Consider the following 20909-nt stretch of genomic DNA (forward strand, 5'->3'; position numbering starts at 1 on the left):
CCTTGAGACCCAGCATAAACGAGCCCCAACAGTGGTGATTCTTACAGAGGTCTCAATGACTCGAGCCCAACAGGACTTGTATAAGGCCTCAGCTCATACCTATGCAGACAGACTTGCCTTACATCAATACCGATTCCAAGATAAATGGGGTAGACCCTTGGCTCGCACTCTCCACCTAAACACATCTTCCACAGTTATCCCCCATATTCGAGCCCCTTCTGGGGGAATGATCAGTGAGCCCTCCAAGATACCACAAACATTCCAAGATTTCTACCAAGCACTATAAAATCTACCGCCTGGAGCCTCTTCTATCCCTGCCCTTACCCCTGAGACTGAAAGACAGTTTTGTATTGAGGAAACAGAGCTCCCTGCATTGGATGGCGATACTGTAGAAGAGCTGGAACAGGTAATTACAGCAGACAAGGTCGTAGGAGCGATAGCGGCCACCCCATAAGGTAAAAGCCTGGGTCCCGACGGTTTCACCCCTAAATTCTACAAAATATTTACTACCCTACTGACCCCCTTCTTGGCTAAGATATTCAACTCCCTATGGGAAGGCTCAGTGTTTCTTCCACAAACACTTGAAGCTCACATTACCATTATCCCAAAACCATATAAGGACCCTACTTGTTTTTCGTTAATTGGAGTAGACTTAAAAATATATGCCAAAATTTTAGCCACTAGATTTGTAAGTGGTCGTGAGGCAAGGGACAACACCCTGAAAACCCTGTTTCTCACTGACTATGCCCGCACCCATGATATCCCCCTATGCCTTTTGACGGTTGATGCGGAAAAAACATTTGATCGGGTTACCTGGCAATTCCTCCAGATCCCAGAAGCAGGTAGATCTGGACCCCAAAGTGCTATCCCGAATTATGTCCCTCTACTCCTCTCCTTCTGCTAGTATTCGGGTGAATGGCTCATTATCACCTACATTTCTTTATTGTACATCATGGGACACAGAGCCCAAAGTAATTACTTAATGGGTTATAGGCCACCTTCAGGTGTTGACACTGGTAAACGCAATCAAAAAAAGTTTACTCCCTATATAACCCCTCCTCCTTCCAGGAGCACATCAGTTTTTTCGCCAGTGTCTAAGGTGTTGGTCATGAGTGAAGAAGTGCTCAGGGAGGGATCGATGCTGGATTTAAATTCCTCCATAAAAAGAAGCCAGATCCATCCAAATGCGCCACTGAGACCTAAGATGGATGGTACCTCAGACCTCGTATCTGAAGCATGAGGTTTTGTAATGTAATACCTCTCTTTGTAGGGCTGGAACCCAGGGCTTAGGTCTTGTTACATTACCTCAAGCTTCCTGATGGGGTGCTTGTACATGGCCCAAGGCAGTTGGACCCCCGAAGGAGCTGTTAAACGTTGCCCCCGAAGGAGCCCCCGAAGGAGCTGTTGGTTTTATTGGGCTTACCGTTACCTTCTTGACCTCGTCTCCATCTAGGGATTCCCGTGGTAGATGGCCCAAAGAAATATGAAAACTGACACTGAATCTTCTTTTGGGTTATTTGAACTAGAAACAGTCTCTCAGTTTAAGGTAGAGGGTTACGGGGAAGTTCAGGTACTTTGGACTGCAAAAATGGAAAGTCTCTTAGGAGCCAGCGATATGGTTGAATTTTCTGTTAATTCAGCAAAATAAAAAACATAACATAACTTACTCTGTTGTCTCACTGTTTGCTCAGTTCTGTGTCTGGCTACACAGCATGTGGAAGGATATTTTGCAAGGTAAAAACAAATATGCAAAAAAATTTTTTAATCTCCCTGATGGGTTCAAGGGGGGTAGGGGGACAGCAGCGCTGCGCCCCCTTACATCCCCCCCCCCCACCATGTGGGGATGCAGAAGGTCCCGCTATTTTACCGCTATAGTTTATTACTGTAGGCTTTATTTTTACACAGGTCTGTGCCTCACTGCAGGAGACTCTGCTGCCCCTCCCCCCTCCCCCTCGTGTTGGGTCTGGGACCCAAAAAACGCTGCGCTCAGGTGCGGGAAGCACCTTAAATAAAAAAGGTGCAGGGTTTCTTCAGAGGGGGTGGGGCCTAATGCAGGTGCCGTGAAACGTCCACGAGGACACATAATAACTGATAAATACAGCTGTGTCAGTCTCTCCTCTGCTGATAAGGAGGAAACAAGCTGCCTGCACACAGGGACACACGAGCTGTGGGACACGTATGGGCTGCAAAACTGGCGTTCCTGATACAGGAAGGACACTCTTTTTCCAGCACTAGGTTGAACTTTATAGCAACTTTAAAAGTCATGACTATTTTGAGCAATTTAGTGCAATTTGTATAGCTCCTCTGTTTTTGTACTTAGGACTATGCCTGCCAAAAAAGACACCACAAAAGCCAAAAAAGAGTAAGGCGGCGTACACACGCGGGGACTGTCTGCCGAAACTAAGTTGGTCAAACAGTCCGCTCAAACTTTTGAATGAACGAACACGCCCACACACGGCACTTTTTGAGCGGACAAATACGGCAAACTTTGTTCGTCGTACTAGGTCCGCGCAACTTTTGAAATGAGCGGACTCGCCCACACACAAGGCAACAGTCCGCTCATTTCGAGCGCGTGTGCAGGTAGGCGGGGCCCGCGACGGAGACGTCGCGGGCTCCGCCGCCTGGAATGGACTTAAAGGGGAACCCCAACGCCGAAAAAAATCGGCGTGGGGGTCCCCCCAAAGTCCACAACAGACCCTTGTCCGAGCACGCTACCCGGCCGGCCAGGAAAGGGGGGCGAGCGAGCGCGCCCCCCCTCCTGAGCCGTACCAGGCCGCGTGCCCTCAACATGGGGGGTGCCTTGGGGAAGGGGGGGCCGCGCGGCCCCCCCACCCCAAAGCACCTTGTCCCCATGTTGATGAGGACAAGGGCCTTTTCCCGACAACCCTGGCCGTTGGTTGTCGGGGTCTGCGGGCGGGGGGCTTATCGGAATCCGGGAGCCCCCTTTAATAAGGGGGCCCCCGGATACCGGCCCCCCACCCTATGTGAATGAGTATGGGGTACAATGTACCCATTCACCTGTAAAATAAAAGTACCCAAAAAAAAAACACAACACACGAGATAAAATATTTTATTGCACAGCTCCGGGGGTCTTCCGTCTTCGGGGGTCTTCTCGCCGGACTCCTCCGCTATCTTCTTGTAGCTCTTTTGCTAGCGGAGGAGTCCGGCTTTCTTCCTCCCCGCCGCCGGCCTCTTCTCCCGACTTCGGGGGTCTTGTCCCCCTCTTCGGTTCTTCTGCCGGGCCACCGCGCCTTCTTATAGCTCTTTTGCAGGCGGTGGCCTGGTCTTCTGTCGCCGCTGTCACCGCCGCCTTCCGTTCTTCTTCTTCTTCTTGTTCTTCTTGTTCTTCTCCAGGAGATGTTGACACGTCGCTCTCTCCGGCCGGAATGCCAGAGCCGCGCTGTGCGGCCACTTATATAGTGACAATGGGGCGGTGTCACATGGTATATGTCACATGGGTTGGTCACATGGGTTGATGTCACATGGGGACTATGACATCGTAAGGGGGCGGGGTCACCATGTGACCAACCCATGTGACATATACCATGTGACACCGCCCCATTGTCACTATATAAGTGGCCGCTCAGCGCGGCTCTGGCATTCCGGCCGGAGAGAGCGACGTGTCAACATCTCCTGGAGAAGAACAAGAAGAACAAGAAGAAGAAGAAGAACGGAAGGCGGCGGCGACAGCGGCGACAGAAGACCGGGCCACCGCCTGCAAAAGAGCTATAAGAAGGCGCGGTGGCCCGGCAGAAGAACCGAAGAGGGGGACAAGACCCCCGAAGTCGGGAGAAGAGGCCGGCGGCGGGGAGGAAGAAAGCCGGACTCCTCCGCTAGCAAAAGAGCTACAAGAAGATAGCGGAGGAGTCCGGCGAGAAGACCCCCGAAGACGGAAGACCCCCGGAGCTGTGCAATAAAATATTTTATCTCGTGTGTTGTGTTTTTTTTTTGGGTACTTTTATTTTACAGGTGAATGGGTAGGGGTACATTGTACCCCATACTCATTCACATAGGGTGAGAATGAGCGAGAAGACCCCCGAAGACGGAAGACCCCCGGAGCTGTGCAATAAAATATTTTATCTCGTGTGTTTTTTTTTGGGTACTTTTATTTTACAGGTGAATGGGTAGGGGTACATTGTACCCCATACTCATTCACATAGGGTGGGGGGCCGGTATCCGGGGGCCCCCTTATTAAAGGGGGCTCCCGGATTCCGATAAGCCCCCCGCCCGCAGACCCCGACAACCAACGGCCAGGGTTGTCGGGAAGAGGCCCTTGTCCTCATCAACATGGGGACAAGGTGCTTTGGGGTGGGGGGGCCGCGCGGCCCCCCCTTCCCCAAGGCACCCCCCATGTTGAGGGCACGCGGCCTGGTACGGCTCAGGAGGGGGGGCGCGCTCGCTCGCCCCCCTTTCCTGGCCGGCCGGGTAGCGTGCTCGGACAAGGGTCTGTTGTGGACTTTGGGGGGACCCCCACGCCGATTTTTTTCGGCGTTGGGGTTCCCCTTTAAGTCCATTCCAGGCGGCGGAGCCCGCAAAGTCTCCGTCGCGGGCCCCGCCTACCTGCACACGCGCTCGAAATGAGCAGACTTCTCTCCGAGCGGGAACAGTTTGCTCATTTCGAAAGTGGCCTACACACGGGCGGACTGTTCGCTCAAACCAAGTTTCAGCGGACAGTTTTTCGGAATTTCCGAAAAACTTTGTTCGTCAAACTGTCCGCTGAAACTGTCCGCTGAAGCCCCACACATGAGCGGACTGTCCGCTGAAACACTGTTCAGCGGACAAAGTTGAGCCAACAGTCCGCCCGTGTGTACGCGGCCTAAAGGTTTCACCCCCAGGCATTGGGATTTCCAGCTGTATTTCCATGCTGTCATCCTCGCCTGAATTACCAGTTTTGGCAACTCAGGGTGAGCCATTGGAGCAAATTGATGGTGCAGCTGCCTCTCATATCTCAGCACCTGTGTGCGTGACTAAAGATGCCCTTTCCTCCTCCCTTCAGGGTCTGGAAGAAAGATTAGCGGCTTTAATTGCATCCTCCATTCAAATGGATAGGAAATGTACTAGGTCCCCCGCCCCCGCTTCAGCTTTGCAGGGGGAACAGTGGACAACAAATGAGGTTTTACCCTCAATCGATCAAGAAGAGAAACAAACCGATGATTCTTCTGCAGAGGAAACAATGGTGGATGGACCTTTTTCAGCTTCTCAATCTGAAAAATTGCTGATACAATCTCTTACAGAAATGTTTCGTTCCACTTTCATGCTGCCTCTAGCAGAGTCTCATGAAAACTTGGCTTCTTTCTTAGGTTTCTTAAAACCTTCCCATCCTTTGCATGCGTTTCCTTCACATGTATTACTTGAACAGCTTATTTTTGAGGAATGGGATTTACCGGATAAACATTTTCTCCCCTCCTAAGAGGTTTTTAATTCTCTATCCTCTGAAGGAGAAATTCTCCAAAAGATGGAAAGTACCATCAATTGACGCTGCGATTTCCAATGTGCATAATAACTTAACTTGTCCTGTAGACAATGCACAGATTCTTAAAGATCCAACAGATAAAAAGTTGGAATCCCTGCTAAAATCTGTTTTTTCCATAGCTGGTGCCGTCACTCAGCCTGCAGTCTCCATGATGCAGGCATCTGCCAATCCTTAAAGGACCAATTTAATCAGGCCCTTAGAGAGTTTCCTACACAACAAGCTCGGGATTTGGCAGAACTACCTAAGGCATTATGTTTTGCCATAGATGCCATTAAAGACTCTATTCACCAGGCATCCAGCCTTACGCTTAGGCTTGTACATATACGCAGAATCCTGTGGTTGAAAAATTGGTCAGCTGAAACACCATGTAAAAACCTCCTAACTGGGTTCCCCTTTCAAGTGGAGCGACTGTTTGGAGAAGACTTGGATAAATATATCAAGACAATTTCTGCTGGGAAAAAGTACTTTTTTTACCAGTCAAAAGAAAATATAAATGCCCTTCATTTAAACAGGCTCTTTCCCCTGCGCCAGGGGCTTCCGCCTCTAGGCAGTGGTGAAGGCCTCCACTGTCAGACTCTAGAGGAAAACCTCAGGGTCAGACCCAGGCTCAAAAGAAGCCCTGGGGTAGGAAATCTGCAAAACAGAATCCTAAAGCCTCATCACGAAGCGGCTACCCCCCTCACCATGGTGGGGGAAGACGTCTACAATTTTCAGAAGTCTGGAAAAAGGAAAATCAGGACAGATGGGTCATCACTGGGGTACAAGCTGAAATTTCGGGACTTTCCACCGTCTCTTTTCCTGAGACCAAGCATTCCCAAAGATCCAGAGAAAAAACAATCTCTGTTTCAGGCACTAGACCGATTAATATCTCAAGGGGTGATCATACAGATACCCACAAAAGAGCAAAGTCTGGGGTTTTATTCAAATATTTTCATGGTACCAAAACCAAATGGAGACGTCAGACCCATTCTATATCTAAGAAAGCTAAATCTATTCCTGAAGATCCACTTCTTTCATATGGAAACAATCAGGTCGGTAGTTTCTATCCTTCTAGGATTAATGATAGATGCAATTGCATCGATCATATAACTTTTGGAGGCAGCACAATATCAGCTGGATGTTCCATGTGTGTGGGACCTCAGACACTCAACAGGGCCTAGCCACCCGCCCAGGTTTCCATGTGGATAGTCCAGTCCTGTATAAGCTAGGCTTGAGACAATGGGGGTTATTTACTAAAGACAAACAGGCTGTACACTTTGCAAAGTGCAAGTGCAGTTGCACTCTGCGAGGGCAGTTGCTCCAGAGCTTAGTAAATGAGGTAAAGCTTCACTTTGCAAAGAATACCCAATCACATGCAAGGAAAATGAAAAAAAAAAAAAGAATTTTTGCTTGCGTATGATTGGATGATGGAAGTCAGCAGAGCGTCTGCTCATTTACTAAGCTCTGGGGCAACTGCACTTTTCAAAGTGCACAGTCTATTTGCCTTTAGTAAATCAACCCCAAAGTGTCTCCATATAAAAGTTGAATATAAAAACTTTGTTATCCACAACAGCTAGTTGAATAAAGATATTCCTGTTTAAACTGGCAAAACTTTGGGGTGGGTATTAAGGAATGACACAAAAAGGTTGAATCAAAGTGTTCATTGGTGTCTGCAATATTTCCTGGTTTGACAGTTTGGATCAATGTCTTGCATAAGTTCTCTAAACTTGAGTCCATTCCTACCCACGGTTTCAGCCCTGAGCCCTCTAAACACGCTGGCTTCATTTGATACCTTTGTTCAATAAACACTTTGATTTGACATTTTTGTTTCATGAATGTTTGTACTGGGTGCTTCCCAATACCCACACCAGTGTTTTGCCACCCATTGAGTGTTCTGTGTGAAAAACCATCAGATAAGTAGCAGCCCAAGACCTGAACAAAGTCAATCTGCAAAGTACATTCACTCCACATTGGCCTTGGTGAAAAAAGATTCAGTTCTGTGATAGATCCAGACATGTCAATACCTCACACACCCTAGTCCAGCACCTACACTTTGGAGGTCTGAAGAAGAAGTGTTCGCTTCTAAATGCATTACTTATCTGTCATCTACGCGTCCAGGACGCTCTCTCTGTGATGTAATTTCTGGCCAGATACAAGTGTGTGGTTCAAGCTGGTTAGAGCGGCGTTTGGCCGCTTCCTGGTTCTATCAGCTTGCACAGTCTGTACTCGAGTCCACAGCGACCACAGGGCACCTTGGAAAAGCCAGTACACTGACGTGTGCCATTATCCAATGACTGTTATTTGCCACCATCTTGTGAGTTGCCAATTTGTTTTTAAAGCAGAGTTCCACCCAAAAATTGAACTTCCGCTTTTCATAATCCCCCCCCCCCATGTTTGGCACCTTGCAGGGGGAGAGGGGGGAGCAGATACCTGTCTAATACAGGTATTTTGCTCCCACTTCCAGACATAGATAGTTGAGCCACCCACAGCTATCTGCACCACATCCGGCGCCTCCTCCACCTCCCCCCCATGTCTTCTGGGAGACGCACAGGTCCCAGAAGACATCAGGGACCAGGGGACCGCTTTAACAATTAAAACCTACTCCTTACACCACACTTTTGTGTCATATCAGCACCTACACATTAGCTGTTTCCACTGGCAGGAAGAGCCTAACAATGGATTTGGGCTTTACAGACGTTATTGTTTAAACCCCCTTTTTGAATAAGGACCATTGTTTGTGTCAGAGGATGCAGTATTGATAGAAGTTGGTTATTACAAAAGGTCCCCAGCACTTTTTAAAACAGTGACCTCCAAACTGCGGCCCGGGGGCCAGATGTGGCCCTTTGGTTGCTTTTATCCGGCCCTTGGGCACTCTTTTATTTGTAGACACTAATGTTCCCCTAAGTTCCTACAAATGACAGCAATGATGTGGTGTATTTCCTCCCAATGACACCAATGATGGAGCACAATTCCTACCAAAGATATCAGCTAAGAGGCACATATCCTCCCACTGACACTGATGATGGGGGTTTGTTTGCTCCCACTGATGCTGGGACACTTTGTACTCCTGATGGCCACAGTCTGGCCCCCCTAAAGTCTGGAGGACAGTAGACTGGCCCTACATTTAGAAAGTTTGGAGACACCTGCTTTAAAGCTAGCCAACAAGTAAGTTGGCTATAAGTTTGTTTTTACAGAACTATTGAGGCTTGCAACAATAAAAAATATGGCAGAGAATGATTCATTTTGTATGTTGTTTGCTTTGAGTTAATTTATTTTATCATAATAGCTAATGAAAACTAAAATAGTGAATAGCTGTACTGAATGTAATTTATTTTATATAGGATATCAGAGAGCGCTGAGCTACAAACATAAGGACGGGTCATACAGTGGATTTGGAAGTATATCTCCAGAGGGTAATCCAGAGGGTAATCCAGAGGGTAATACATGGTGAGTTATTATCTTCATTATGCATTATTTATAATATGTGGTATTATGGATCAATTAATGAAAGATTTCTGAATGCGAACTCCAAACAAGCCATATGACAAAGTAGAGGCACATGCGCGGCTCTCGATCATGGCGGATGTGCTCTAAATGAGCTCCGGGCTCTGTCAGCTCTCCAAGAACTCCGTACAGCGACGATAGACAGCAGAAACATCAGGGGTAAGCCTAATTGCACACTCTTCTCCTCTGGCACCCCATGGGAAAGGTTGGCCAGCAGCGGCACTGCTACAATCCACTGTTTGGGCCATGCCAGGGATCCAACATGGATCGATATGTTACTAGCCTGCAATCCTTGGCCTCGAGTTCCCCTGATGACCTCTTTGCTGCGATGGATCCATTATATTAAATCGGGGAAAACACTGATGCGCTAGAGCATAAATTTGACAAAATGGTGAACTATGTGCAAGCCATAGAAGAGGAGAACTCCAACCTTAACACTCAATCGCCCAGCAACAGCTACAGCAGGAGGACTTAGAGAACAGGGAGAGAAGACAGAACCTCCGCTTCCATGGTATCCCTGAAACATTGGAAGATTCCGCCTTCTGCCCCTATCTCTTGGGACTTTTTAACACACTGGCCCCCTCGGTGGTGGATGTGGACTGGCGCCTGGACAGGGCTCATCGTTATCTGGGCCCAAAACCTCTGGCTGGAGCTAGGCCCAGAGATGTAATTGTGAGGTTTCACTTCTACGACAGCAAGGAGGCACTGACTTTGGCCACACACAACAAATCCCAGATCAAATACTAAGGGGCTAAGCTGCAGATCTTTAGTGACCTCTCCCCATCACCCTGGCAAAATGGAGAAATTTGCGACCAATAACGGCCCACCTGCAACATCACCGGGTCCAGTGTTACTGGGGATTACCCTTTTGTCTCATCGTGCCCGAGGATGGTGCCGAGCACAGCCTTCGAGATCTTCAGGAAGGGGAAGTCTTTGTGAAAATTCGGAATCTCCCTCCATTTCCTGAAGAAGATCTACTACTTCTCCCCCCCCCCCCCCCCCGGGCAAGTCCGTCCATTTCCTGCTACTCCCAGCTGTGTCTAGAACCATGTGAGGGGCCAATCAAAGAAGCAGTTTTCCACACCTCAACACTCATGATTTTCCAAGCAACCTCCTTGATCTACCTGGATAGATCTTTCGATTCACTTTGTCTCTTTTCCCCCTGTAGTCCACAGCACAGTGCTGTGTGCTGGACTTCAGGTAGTATGAGTTACCTTGATATTTTTTAGGGGTATTCCTTTCCCATTCCCGTGGGGTATTAAAGTTAAAGTTAATGTTACAGTTTTGATGCTTTTTGTTTTGCTTTTGTTGAGCTACCTCTTGCCAGACTCTTATCGCTTCTACCAAGTTCACAAGGAGAGCGGATGGCCCACTCTCTCTCCCCTGAGTCCCCGTGCTGGATACCCCAATCTGTCCCTACCCGGCCTCTGCCATTGTGCAAGGCCTCCTAAGATGCAGATGTGTCTCAGGCTTCCAAATCTTGGTTTTCCTTTTTTTTTGGATGTCTTTGTTTTTATTTCTGTTTTTATTTTATTTTTTCAATATGTCCATGCTCATATGCCAGCTCTGTAGGTTGAGGTCTTCAATTTGTGTTTTACTTTCATTGTTATGGTTTCTGTCTTACAAGGTATATATGTTCTTCTACAGGTACTGAAGGGCTAGTCCCTATTGTTATGCTCATAACCATTCACTTAACTTTTTTTATGCCTTCTATGTTATGTTTCTTCTTAGGGTTTTTACACTAATGCTAGCCATTTATGAAGTTTTGTCCCCATGGCGTTGAGGATCATGTCATATACTGTAAAGGGTCTGGGCTCCATTCTGAAGGAGCTCTGAAGGAGTTCAGATTCTTAGGAGTGGATGTGGTCATACTCCAGGAGACACAGTTACCTGGCCTCGGACTCCACGGGCAAGGCTGGGGTGGCAATTTTAATTAAAAAATCCTGTCCCATCAGGGTCCAAAAGTACACGCTGACCCTCATGGGAGGTAGCTTATCCTGGAGTGTGGTTACAAGACCTTTTCTTTCACCCTAGTCAATATATATGCTCCCAACACTGGACAGGTTTACTTTCTCAACAAGGTTTTTGACTCACTTCAGTATCGCTTCCAACCCTTCATAACTGTTGGAGGGGACTTCAACCTGATCATGTCCCCCACTAGATACAGACAAGCTATAATACGTGACACCCCCTCGTGGAGGATCACCTCCCAAGCCAATTATTTTTGCAAATGCGCCAGATCCCACCAACTTTTTGACTCCTGGAGGATTAAGCATCCTTCTGCTAAACAACATACAGAGAACATATTTGGGGGGCACACCTTAATGTGTTTAAATTCAAGATGGTGCTGCTATAAGACCAGAAAACAGTACAGAACATATTACAGCGCACACATTCAAGAATGACATTTCCAGCAGGCTAGTTAAAAACACCTGAACATATTAAAAAAATACGGGGTTTGGTCACACTATATAGTTATATAGTGCTAAGCCCACTTACTGCGTCAAAGTACCCCGAATTAGTGGGTCCTACCCTAGTAATAGAATGAAAGATCCCGCGTCTCAACCATGGGAGCCAAACTAAAAAAATAAAATCTTTACACCTTGGTAAGGCAGCTAAATCCATACTCTAAAAATATTATGAATTTTCTAATAAGCCATATAGGATGCGGGTCAACAAATTGCGCCCGTGCCCATTCAACTCTTTTCCTGACTCCCTCCTCCAGGCTGATGGGTCTAGAACCCACTGCTTACTGGAAATTTTCAAGATCTTTGGCAACTTCTACCAAAAGCTGTACAATTGCCTGACCCCCGACAATCATTTTAACTTCACACAAAGCAAAATTTGACTTTTCTGGTCTTAAATTTCCAAAATTGCCCCCCTCAGACCTGGCCAGCCTAAACACAGCCATAACCGCAGAGGAACTTCTAAACACAATCAAGGATCTTCCACTCCATAAATCACCAGGCCCTGATGGGTTACCCTACTTTTATTACAAGACCTTCCTTGACATTCTGTCCCCCAATATGCTGATTCTTTTTGGTACCCTGCTCAAAGGGCAATCCCCACATCACCAGTTTTCACACTCTCATGTTATCTTATATCTCAGGGGATAACACCGCACTATAAACTTGATCGATCTCTTGAATAGATCTCCCCACCAGCCACTTGTTCTGAGCCTGGATGCACAAAAGGCTTTTGACAGGTTGATTTGGCCTTATATGTTCTCTACCCTGCGTACGCTTGGATGCAAAGGCTTTAGAGGCTCTATACTCTATATAAGTCACAGCTCAGGTTCAGATGTCCTCCTTTTTGTCGCCTGGCCTCCCCATGACTAATGGCACTCAGCAGGGGTGTCCCTTATCCCCATTAATTTTCGTTTTGTGTCCAGAACCCCTTGCTGAGTCCATCCGATTACATCCGGACATCCGTGGGGTGGTGATGCGACAAAGGGAATACAAGTTATCGCAGTTTGCAGACGACATGGTTATAAGGTTAACACTAAAAAAACTGAAGCTCTCCTTTTACACATCCCACCTGCTCTTCTATCTCAGCTCAAGGAATCCTACCCCTATAGGTGGTGCTCCATCTCCCTTAAATATTTGGGAGCCCACATTGCCCCCACCTATTCCTCCCTATACTCTGTAAATGATCCCCCCCCCCATTTTAGACATCAACAAATCTCTACAAAGTTGGACTAAAAACTCCCTCTCCCTCCTAGGCAAGGTTAACATACTGAAAATGTCTATTCTGCCTAGGCTTTTATATTACTTTGAAACCTTGCCGATTGCCATACCCCTTTCCCAACTTAAGGCCATCCAGAGAAGTTTCCAGAAATTCATTTGGAATGGTAAGGCCCATCGCATTACAAGTTTGGTTGTTTTTACCCTGAGATCTAGGGGGGCCTGGGGGCTCTGGATATTGTTACATACTATTTTGCCTCACTCTTAAGGGTCATTGCCTCATGGTCCAGTTTGCAGGCCACTAGCCACTGGGCAGACATTGAGAAAGGGGTGTTATATCCGGTTCACCCATGCTCCTTAGTCTGGTCTCACTCATCCTATATAGATCCCATTATTAGACGTCAATGTAATGCATCAATGAATTTCACACTAACCTTCTGGTGTAAATGCCTTAAGAATATTTCTCTCTCCTCTCCATGCTCCCCCCTTACAAATATGCTATTTAAATAGTCTATACCTGATAGCCTATCCCTGGGACGTATTCTCCCATGGATAAATACCTCCTTATTTCAACTCCGGAACTTAGTCCACCCAATCTCTCACATGCTTTACAGTTTTGACAATCTCTGTGAGAAGTTTGACATCGCATTGTTCCATTTTTATTTGCAAATTAGGCATTTCTTCCACTCCCAGGCCCCGCTCTTGACCCTTGATAAACCCACCCCTTTTGAATACCAATGTGCACCGGGACCCCACAAACTACATTTAGTTTCCTCTATTTACCATATCCTCCAGGAGTCAACCCCCCTCACCGAGGTCACGCATCTTTACATGAGAAGATGGGCTCAACTGATAGGTAGGTCCATTAGCTCTCAGATCTGGGACAGGATCTGGTCTTCCACTTTTAAATCTTCCAAATGTGTCCTGCAGAGGGAGATGTCCATCAAGGTTCTCATGCTTTGGTATAAGACTCCTGAAGTTATTCATAAGTGTGACCCTTTGAGCTAAATGTTGGAGCTGTGGACTAGCCATGGGTTCATTCTTTAATATTTTCTGGCAATGTGCTCTGATACAGCCCTTCTGGCATGAAGTAATGACACTAATACAGAAAGTGGTGGAGGTATCTCTTCCACTTGATCCATTACATTACTTACTGGGCCTCCCTTTCTCAGGTATTACTAAAATGGTAACCGGCTGATTTCTTGTATTCTCCTAGCTGCTAAGAGACTTATCCCATTGTGCTGGTTATCCAACACTCCCTCCTCCCCCATGGTCCAGACTTCTCCAGCTTATAGCTGAAACTTGAAGAATGGAATACCTGACGGGAATACCTGACGGCCACTGTACATGATACTATTTCCCAATTTGACAAAATCTGGGAACCTTGGGAACGATTGGAATACGGAATACACTTGCGGACCATTGAGACCTGAAGTATACATATTCTCTTCCCTGAGCTTGCTTACAGAGTCCCTCACCCCTCCCAGGTACACATTAAATGGTACCCCCAGAGTTCCCTGACCATACTTGTATATCCTAAGATAGCTCCTTTTTACATGTATGACCTCTGTTTTTCCTCTTGTTTTGCCTATGAGTTGTTGTTTATTCTTTTTTAAAGTGGTTGTAAACCCTTACAAACCACTTTGACCTACAGGTTAGCCTAGATTAAGGCTTACCTGTAGGTCAAAGAAATATCTCCTAAACCTACACATTTTAGGAGATATTTGACAAGACAGGCACCGCTGCATGCGCCATAAACAGCGGCGCACAGGCGCACTGAGCGCGCCGCTGTTGGCGGGGATATTCCGTGAGTGGCGGCTCCCGTGCGCATGTGCAGGAGTGACGTAATCGCGGCTCCATTGAATGACAGCGCCGGAGCAGTGAGACCCACCAAGAAGATGGAGGCTCCGTACACAAGCGGACAGCGGTGACTTCGCTGGCTCCTGTGTCAGGTAAGTGACACATAATGGACTACTATGCGATGCAAAGTAGTCCATTATGCTTTACCTTTACAGGGTATCAAAGAGAAAGTAAACCCATCAGGGTTTACTCCCTCTTTAAGCTGTGCAGTCCACCCCTGTGTTCTGAATGCAGTCCACCCCTGTGTTGAATTTATACGATCTGTAACATTTTCTTTTGTGGAACTTAATAAAAATAAAATTATAAAAAAAAATATGACAAAGTTGAAAATAAATTTACTTGAACAAATGTGCAGTGTAAGTGGTGGAAGAAAACTGGTCACAATTGGTAGAAGTATGGAAGTACATGATCTGTGTGTTCAGGTGGGAGGATCTCCCTTGTCAGAATATAGATTTAAGTGTGTTATTACTAAGAATTACAGGCCTATAAATATAAAACGCCAAATTTCTATGCAAAACAATTGTACTGCTTTGATATTCAAAAATCTGACATAATCATAGCACCAGGGTGGTTAACCACTTCAGCCTTGGGAGATTTGGCTACTTAATGACTTGGTCGTGCGATGCTGTACCCAAACAAAATTGATCTGATTGATTGATTTCTATTTCTATTTCTATTTTTTGCACTATAAACAAAAAAAAGAGCAACAATTTTGAAAAAAAAACCCCAAAACACAATATTTTGTACTTATTGCTATAATAAATATCCCCATTTTTTTTTTTTAAAGCATATTTTTTCCTCAATAAGCATATTGCGCAAAAGTTATAGCGTCTACAAACAATGGGAAAGATTTATGGCATTTTTATTATTATTATTTTTACTAGTAATGGCAGTGATCTTTGATTTTTATCGGAACTGCGACATTATGGCAGACAGGTCGGACACTTTTGACACATTTTTGGGACCAATGACATTAATACAGCGATTGGTGCTATAAAAATGCACTGATCACTGTGTAAATGCCACTGGCAGAGAAGGGGTTAACATTAGGGTTCAATCAAGGTTAATTATGTTCCCTCATGTGTGTTCTAACTGTAGAGGGGATGGGAGTGACTAGAGGAGATGACAGATCGTTGTTCCGAGCTAGTAGGAACTCACAATCATAGGATGCATCAATGTGAAAAAAAACTGAAGGTTTACAACCCCTTTAAGGCTTATCAGGAAGGGAATTCTAACAGGGCTTCTAAAGGTTTCCAATTTAAAATTTCTAAATTCTTTGATATATAGGATAAGGTGCAGCTTGTTATTGAGTTAGATGTATACATAATCGATTAAATCCTTTATGATTTATCATGTTAATGTCATTTGAAATCTAATTTTCAATATTTTTTTTTAATCCATAGCTTTCATTAAAATAATAACTGATGATAATGCCCTGAGAAATGCCAGGCAGCCATCCTTGCTGGAGTGCGTGCATGTAGATCAGAAGTGGCTGCTGAATCGTTGCAGGAACTCAGCAGCACGGGTTATATAATAAGTATAAAAGTCCTCAAACCTTGAACAATCCTCTATTGATGCAATGGGGTTGATTTACTAAAACTGGAGGGTGCAAAATCTGGTGTAGCTCTCTAGAAACCAATCCGCTACCATTTTTTTTTTTTGTCAAAGCCTAATTGAACAAGCTGAAGTTTAGAAGAGGATTGGCTACCATGCACAGCGGACCTAGAATTTGTTCTCTCCTGCTTCAGTAAATAAACCCCAATCTAAAGCTGTGCTGGATTGTAATTATTCATCTGTTTTATCAGCAGAATTGATTACCAAATACTGTATGCATTAAAATTGTATTGTATCATAAGACATGCTTTATCCCAAATCCCTATATAGCCACATTTTATAACAACGGACAAAATTCAGAACATTATCTCTATTTCATGATTTATTATTCAACTTTATTGCAGGCTGACAGCTTTCGTAGTGAAATCTTTCAGCAATGCTCGCCCATACATCTTCATAGATGAAAGACACTTGAAAGAATCGTTCAACTGGCTACGAGAGCACCGTAAGGAAAGTGGGTGCTTCAGAAATGTGGGACAGCTCTTTCGTACTAGCTTGAAGGTACAGTAAAGTGTTTTAGAAATACATGGAAGTAAATAACAATATGTCGTATGTGATGAATGAATGAATGAATGAAATACTTGTATAGTGCACAATGCAAACTGAATCCGATCAGTTGTTTACTTTCCTCACTGATTGCCCATTCAGGCCCCATTGGCTATATTGAGAGGAGATCTCACTTGCTTTCTCATACCTGGAAGTACCAGGGTTTTTTCAGACTGTCGAAGCAGATTCACCTGCTAGGCAGTAGTGACCCATCCATAGGGGGTGCGTGGAAGCATGGATTCCAATGTTTTTTGTTTTTTTTAAGAACATGATTGGACCCCAAGGCTCTAATTGGCTTCAAAAAAGGGTGGGCTAGGGGGCCAGAGCATTGTGCCCCGAGCCCACCCACTTTTGTGTATGTATATTCACTATTGTCTTCCTGATTCTCCTCCCGGCCAATCGGGAAGCAGTTCCTGAGGCCCGATTTGGCCAGGGAGTCTTAGGACTCCCGGCCAATTGCTGTTCGGCCACTTCCTGTTCGGCCTGGAGGAGAAGCAATGGCCCCAGATCCATGTCTGCCTGTTCTGCCTCCTTCCTAAGATCAGGTGGCCTCTGATTGCCGCCGCATTCCCATCCATCTCCCGTGGGGGGAGGGGGAGAATCGCTGCATTCCCATCCATCTCCCGCCCTCAAAATATTGAGCACCAGCCTCCACTGCAGCTAGGGAAGCTGGAAGCTGTTGGCTGGAAAAGTCTGAGGGCAGATTTGTTTTGCTCTCATTTTATAATATTTTACTTATTTTAGCAGTCTGGTGGGCTTCTTTCACACTGAAAGTGCTGGCCATTAGCGCTAAAGCACCATTTGTTTTAGCGCTGTTTTAGGCACTGAAGGCTCGTTTTTTACCCCCAAAAAAGTTAAAAACTCCCATTTGCAGTGCTTTCAAGGTGCTTTTAAGGCAAAGGCATTTTGGGAACGCTAAATATAGTGCTCCCAACCCACCCCAAAGGTGCTGCTTGCAGGACTTTTCAGGAAAATCCCACAAGCGCACTGCTCCAGTGTGAAAATATACATTAGAATGAATGGGAGGTGGTTTTCAGGCGCTTTGTAGAGGCTATTTCTAGTGCTAAAGCACCCGAAAACTCCCCAAGTGTGAAAGGGGTCTTACTATCTTGCGTGTCTTAAAATTCAGGATTCTCCCACAACTCTTGTTGTAGCCTTCTTCAAAATAATACAACAGAGAGTATTAGACCCCCTTGTAAAGGCCATAACTGGTGTACAGGTATTGGAGCTAAAGCCTGAGTTCACATTAACCAGTTTCCCCAGAGATATAAGAAACTGTAATGTGGTTTCGCTTTAGCGTGAACCAAAAACTGAAATATTTTTGTAAAATGCTGGAGGGTTTAAAAACTTACTGATCAATGACTCCACTGACCAGTGATTAACGTCTCCAGCCTGCTTTCCTGGGGGCTCATGTAAACTCAGACTAGGTTGACCGCTAGCTGTGGGAGAACGCAAAACCCGGCAAAATTACACCACGATTTTCCAGTTATTTTGCAGCCCATGGTCAAAACTTTCCTATCCTGAACACAAATCTTATGCATTCAGGAGAGGGAGGTTGAACCTCTGCTAACCGCAGCAGCTTCTAAACTCTCATAAAGGCCTACAGTATGTGTGCATGGACACATAGGCTTTTATGGAGTTGAGTTTGTGAGCTTTGACAAAAAAAACACCAAAATCTCCTAAACTTAAGTTTGGAAGCTGTAGTGTACATGAGCCCCTAATGAATTTTTAGATGTGTTTTTATTGTGTATAACAAGGTTGTAATCTCTATGTTCCAGGGAGGAGTGGAAGATGACATTTCCCTATCAGCCTATGTAACAATCGCATTGGTGGAATCTGGCGTATCTATAGAGGTAAGAGATTGCATCATGGGAATATTATGTCTGATATCATATTAAAACATAGAGGGGACAAAGGGGCTCATCTTATAGTCATATTTACCATAACATGCTCAAGGCCCTAAGGTGCTTCCACACTGCCCCACTGCGGTTTGGCTACAGCACAGGTGTGGCGCAGTGTACCTGTTCTTTCCCATAAACGTATTTCATATCCTGTATTTTTGGTGCATTTTCTGAAAGCATACCAAAGATGCAGGATGCAGGTCTTTTGGTTCGCTTTGAGAAAACACTGCAAAATGTGGGGCATACTAGAAATCTATGGGAAGCTGGAGGTAACCTGCTTGACAACCATGGTTAGACTGCACTGCACCCACACTTCAGCACAGTGGGGCAGTGTGAAAGCACCCTTATACTTATGGAAGCAAAATAAGAGAACACTATCAAAGAATAATTTTTAAAATTTTGGAATAGAGGGGGGGTGCAGGACTCGCATGACTATATATTAGAGATGCACCAAAATTTCGGCAGCCAAAACATATCAGCTGAAAATAGTGTTCTTGGCATTTTGCCGATAAAGAAAAAGGTGCGAATAATGGCACTGAAAATACACGCAATTTTTGATGGGACTTTACGCCTATTTATCTGTGCTTATAGTGTATTTTTCATAGGTCATGTAACCCCATAAAAAATGTAACAGGGTGCGTTATTGATGCGTTCTTGTCGTGTTTTCTCGTTCAGAATTTTTTATTTTATGTTAAAATAAATTACATGTACAGAATATAAGACAAATTATGTGATACCAGAAATAAAAAGTAGACATATTGAAGTACGGATGATACAAAGCAAAGAAGAATTTCAAGATATTCTCGTGGGAATGACAATAAATGGCCTTATATATTTTAGAATTTGAAAACATTCTTATAGCTGAGTTTTAAACATTTTAATCCCAAGAAAATATAAATATGTCTAAAAGAAAATATATGATTTTAAAGTTTTGACCATAACTTCTAAAGTATGTTTATAGTAAGTATTATATAGTAAGGGAAGAACATAAAAGGTATATAGGAGGGGAAGGGGAGGGAATAATTCTCCGGAGGAGGTTTTATATATCATCTAATGTTGTAATTCTATAAAAAATCGTAATCACCATAGCAATAAAACTCGGTTGTCAATATTATCTGACGTATAATATTTAATCCAGGGTTTCCATATGATATCAAACTTTGTCATCTGGTTTTTATCTATAGCGTCCATTTTAGCATGGATGAAAGATTGATTCATTCTACGTTTGGTTTCTGCAATATTCACCACATCTGTTTTCCACGCATTGGCTATAGTCTGCTTTGCGGCTATCAGGAGTGTAAGAACTAATTTGAATTGTTTCTGATTCAGAAAGGCTGGTTTTAAATTAAGGAGAGCTATAATTGTGTCTGGAAAAATTGGACGATCAAAAAATTTTGTAATTATCAGAAAGATCTTTTTCCAAAATGATTGTACAATTGAGCAATGCCACCAGGTATGTATATAGATACCTTTTTCTGGACAGCCACGAAAGCAGAGGCCAGTGTTGTCTGTTGAGAATTTGGCGATTCTCGCAGGAACCAAATACCAGCGTGTGAGAACTTTATATTAAACAAAAATCTGCGAGGTGGATGGATAAATCAATTCACCCGTAGAAAAAACAGCGCATAATATTCAAATAAAAGAAAAGAAATAATATACAAATTGCGCTAGTGCAACCTATTGTTCTATGGAAAGAATATTTCTATCTTCCCAAATGTAACCATACAATCACAATATTGTCCATGAACACTGTCCATATATCTAAATTGTACTGAGTACTTAGGATAGTTTCAGGAAACGAATTGAAACAGTATGTCTATTTCAGTCCATCCACAGACAATAAAATTAATAGCCAAAACAAAAATAGAATGTCCTGGTATAAATCAAGAGGAGTGTACGATGCAATCCTCCCTTAATATGAAAAAACAGTGGTCACGAATTTGCTGGGGTACAATCTCAAGACTGGGGTGACCCCCCCTTAGTAATGCTCTTACCAGATATGCCTGGTTACATAGGCTCTTCGAAAATGCTCCTCATCCGCTCGATTTCATCCGGTTCGTCTGCACTAGGTAATACACGGTCGGATGTGCTTAGATACGCGGGCTCTCAGATGTTCCTCATCGGCTGGATCCCATCCACTGCATACACGATCGGATGTGCTTGGTTACACGGGATCTCAGATGTTACTCATCGGCTGGATCCCATCCACTGCATAAGTGCCGGGTGATTCAAGATCTCCGAAAGAAGCAATTACGGGAAACAAACATAGCGTAATACTGTCTTATGAAAACACAATTTATTTAAATAAAAATGTTGCACTCACACAAAGTTAATTCTTTAAAGCATTGG

The 20909-nt window shown here is 44.7% G+C and overlaps 1 protein-coding gene across 1 annotated transcript in view; it reads left to right on the forward strand.

The window, feature by feature from the left end:
• LOC143930931 (alpha-2-macroglobulin-like protein 1) overlaps nucleotides 1-20909 on the forward strand; it is a 281168-nt gene that overhangs the window by 188731 nt on the left and 71528 nt on the right. The window contains exons 25-27 of the mRNA XM_077455621.1: nucleotides 8794-8899; nucleotides 16458-16614; nucleotides 18438-18512. Of these exons, the coding sequence (XP_077311747.1) occupies nucleotides 8794-8899; nucleotides 16458-16614; nucleotides 18438-18512 (338 nt within the window). The remainder of the gene's footprint in view (nucleotides 1-8793; nucleotides 8900-16457; nucleotides 16615-18437; nucleotides 18513-20909) is intronic.

This window comes from Lithobates pipiens, unplaced genomic scaffold, assembly GCF_037356315.1.
Source record: "Lithobates pipiens isolate NorthernLeopardFrog02 unplaced genomic scaffold, aLitPip1_a1.2 Scaffold_25, whole genome shotgun sequence".
Classification (NCBI taxonomy): Eukaryota; Metazoa; Chordata; class Amphibia; order Anura; family Ranidae; genus Lithobates; species Lithobates pipiens.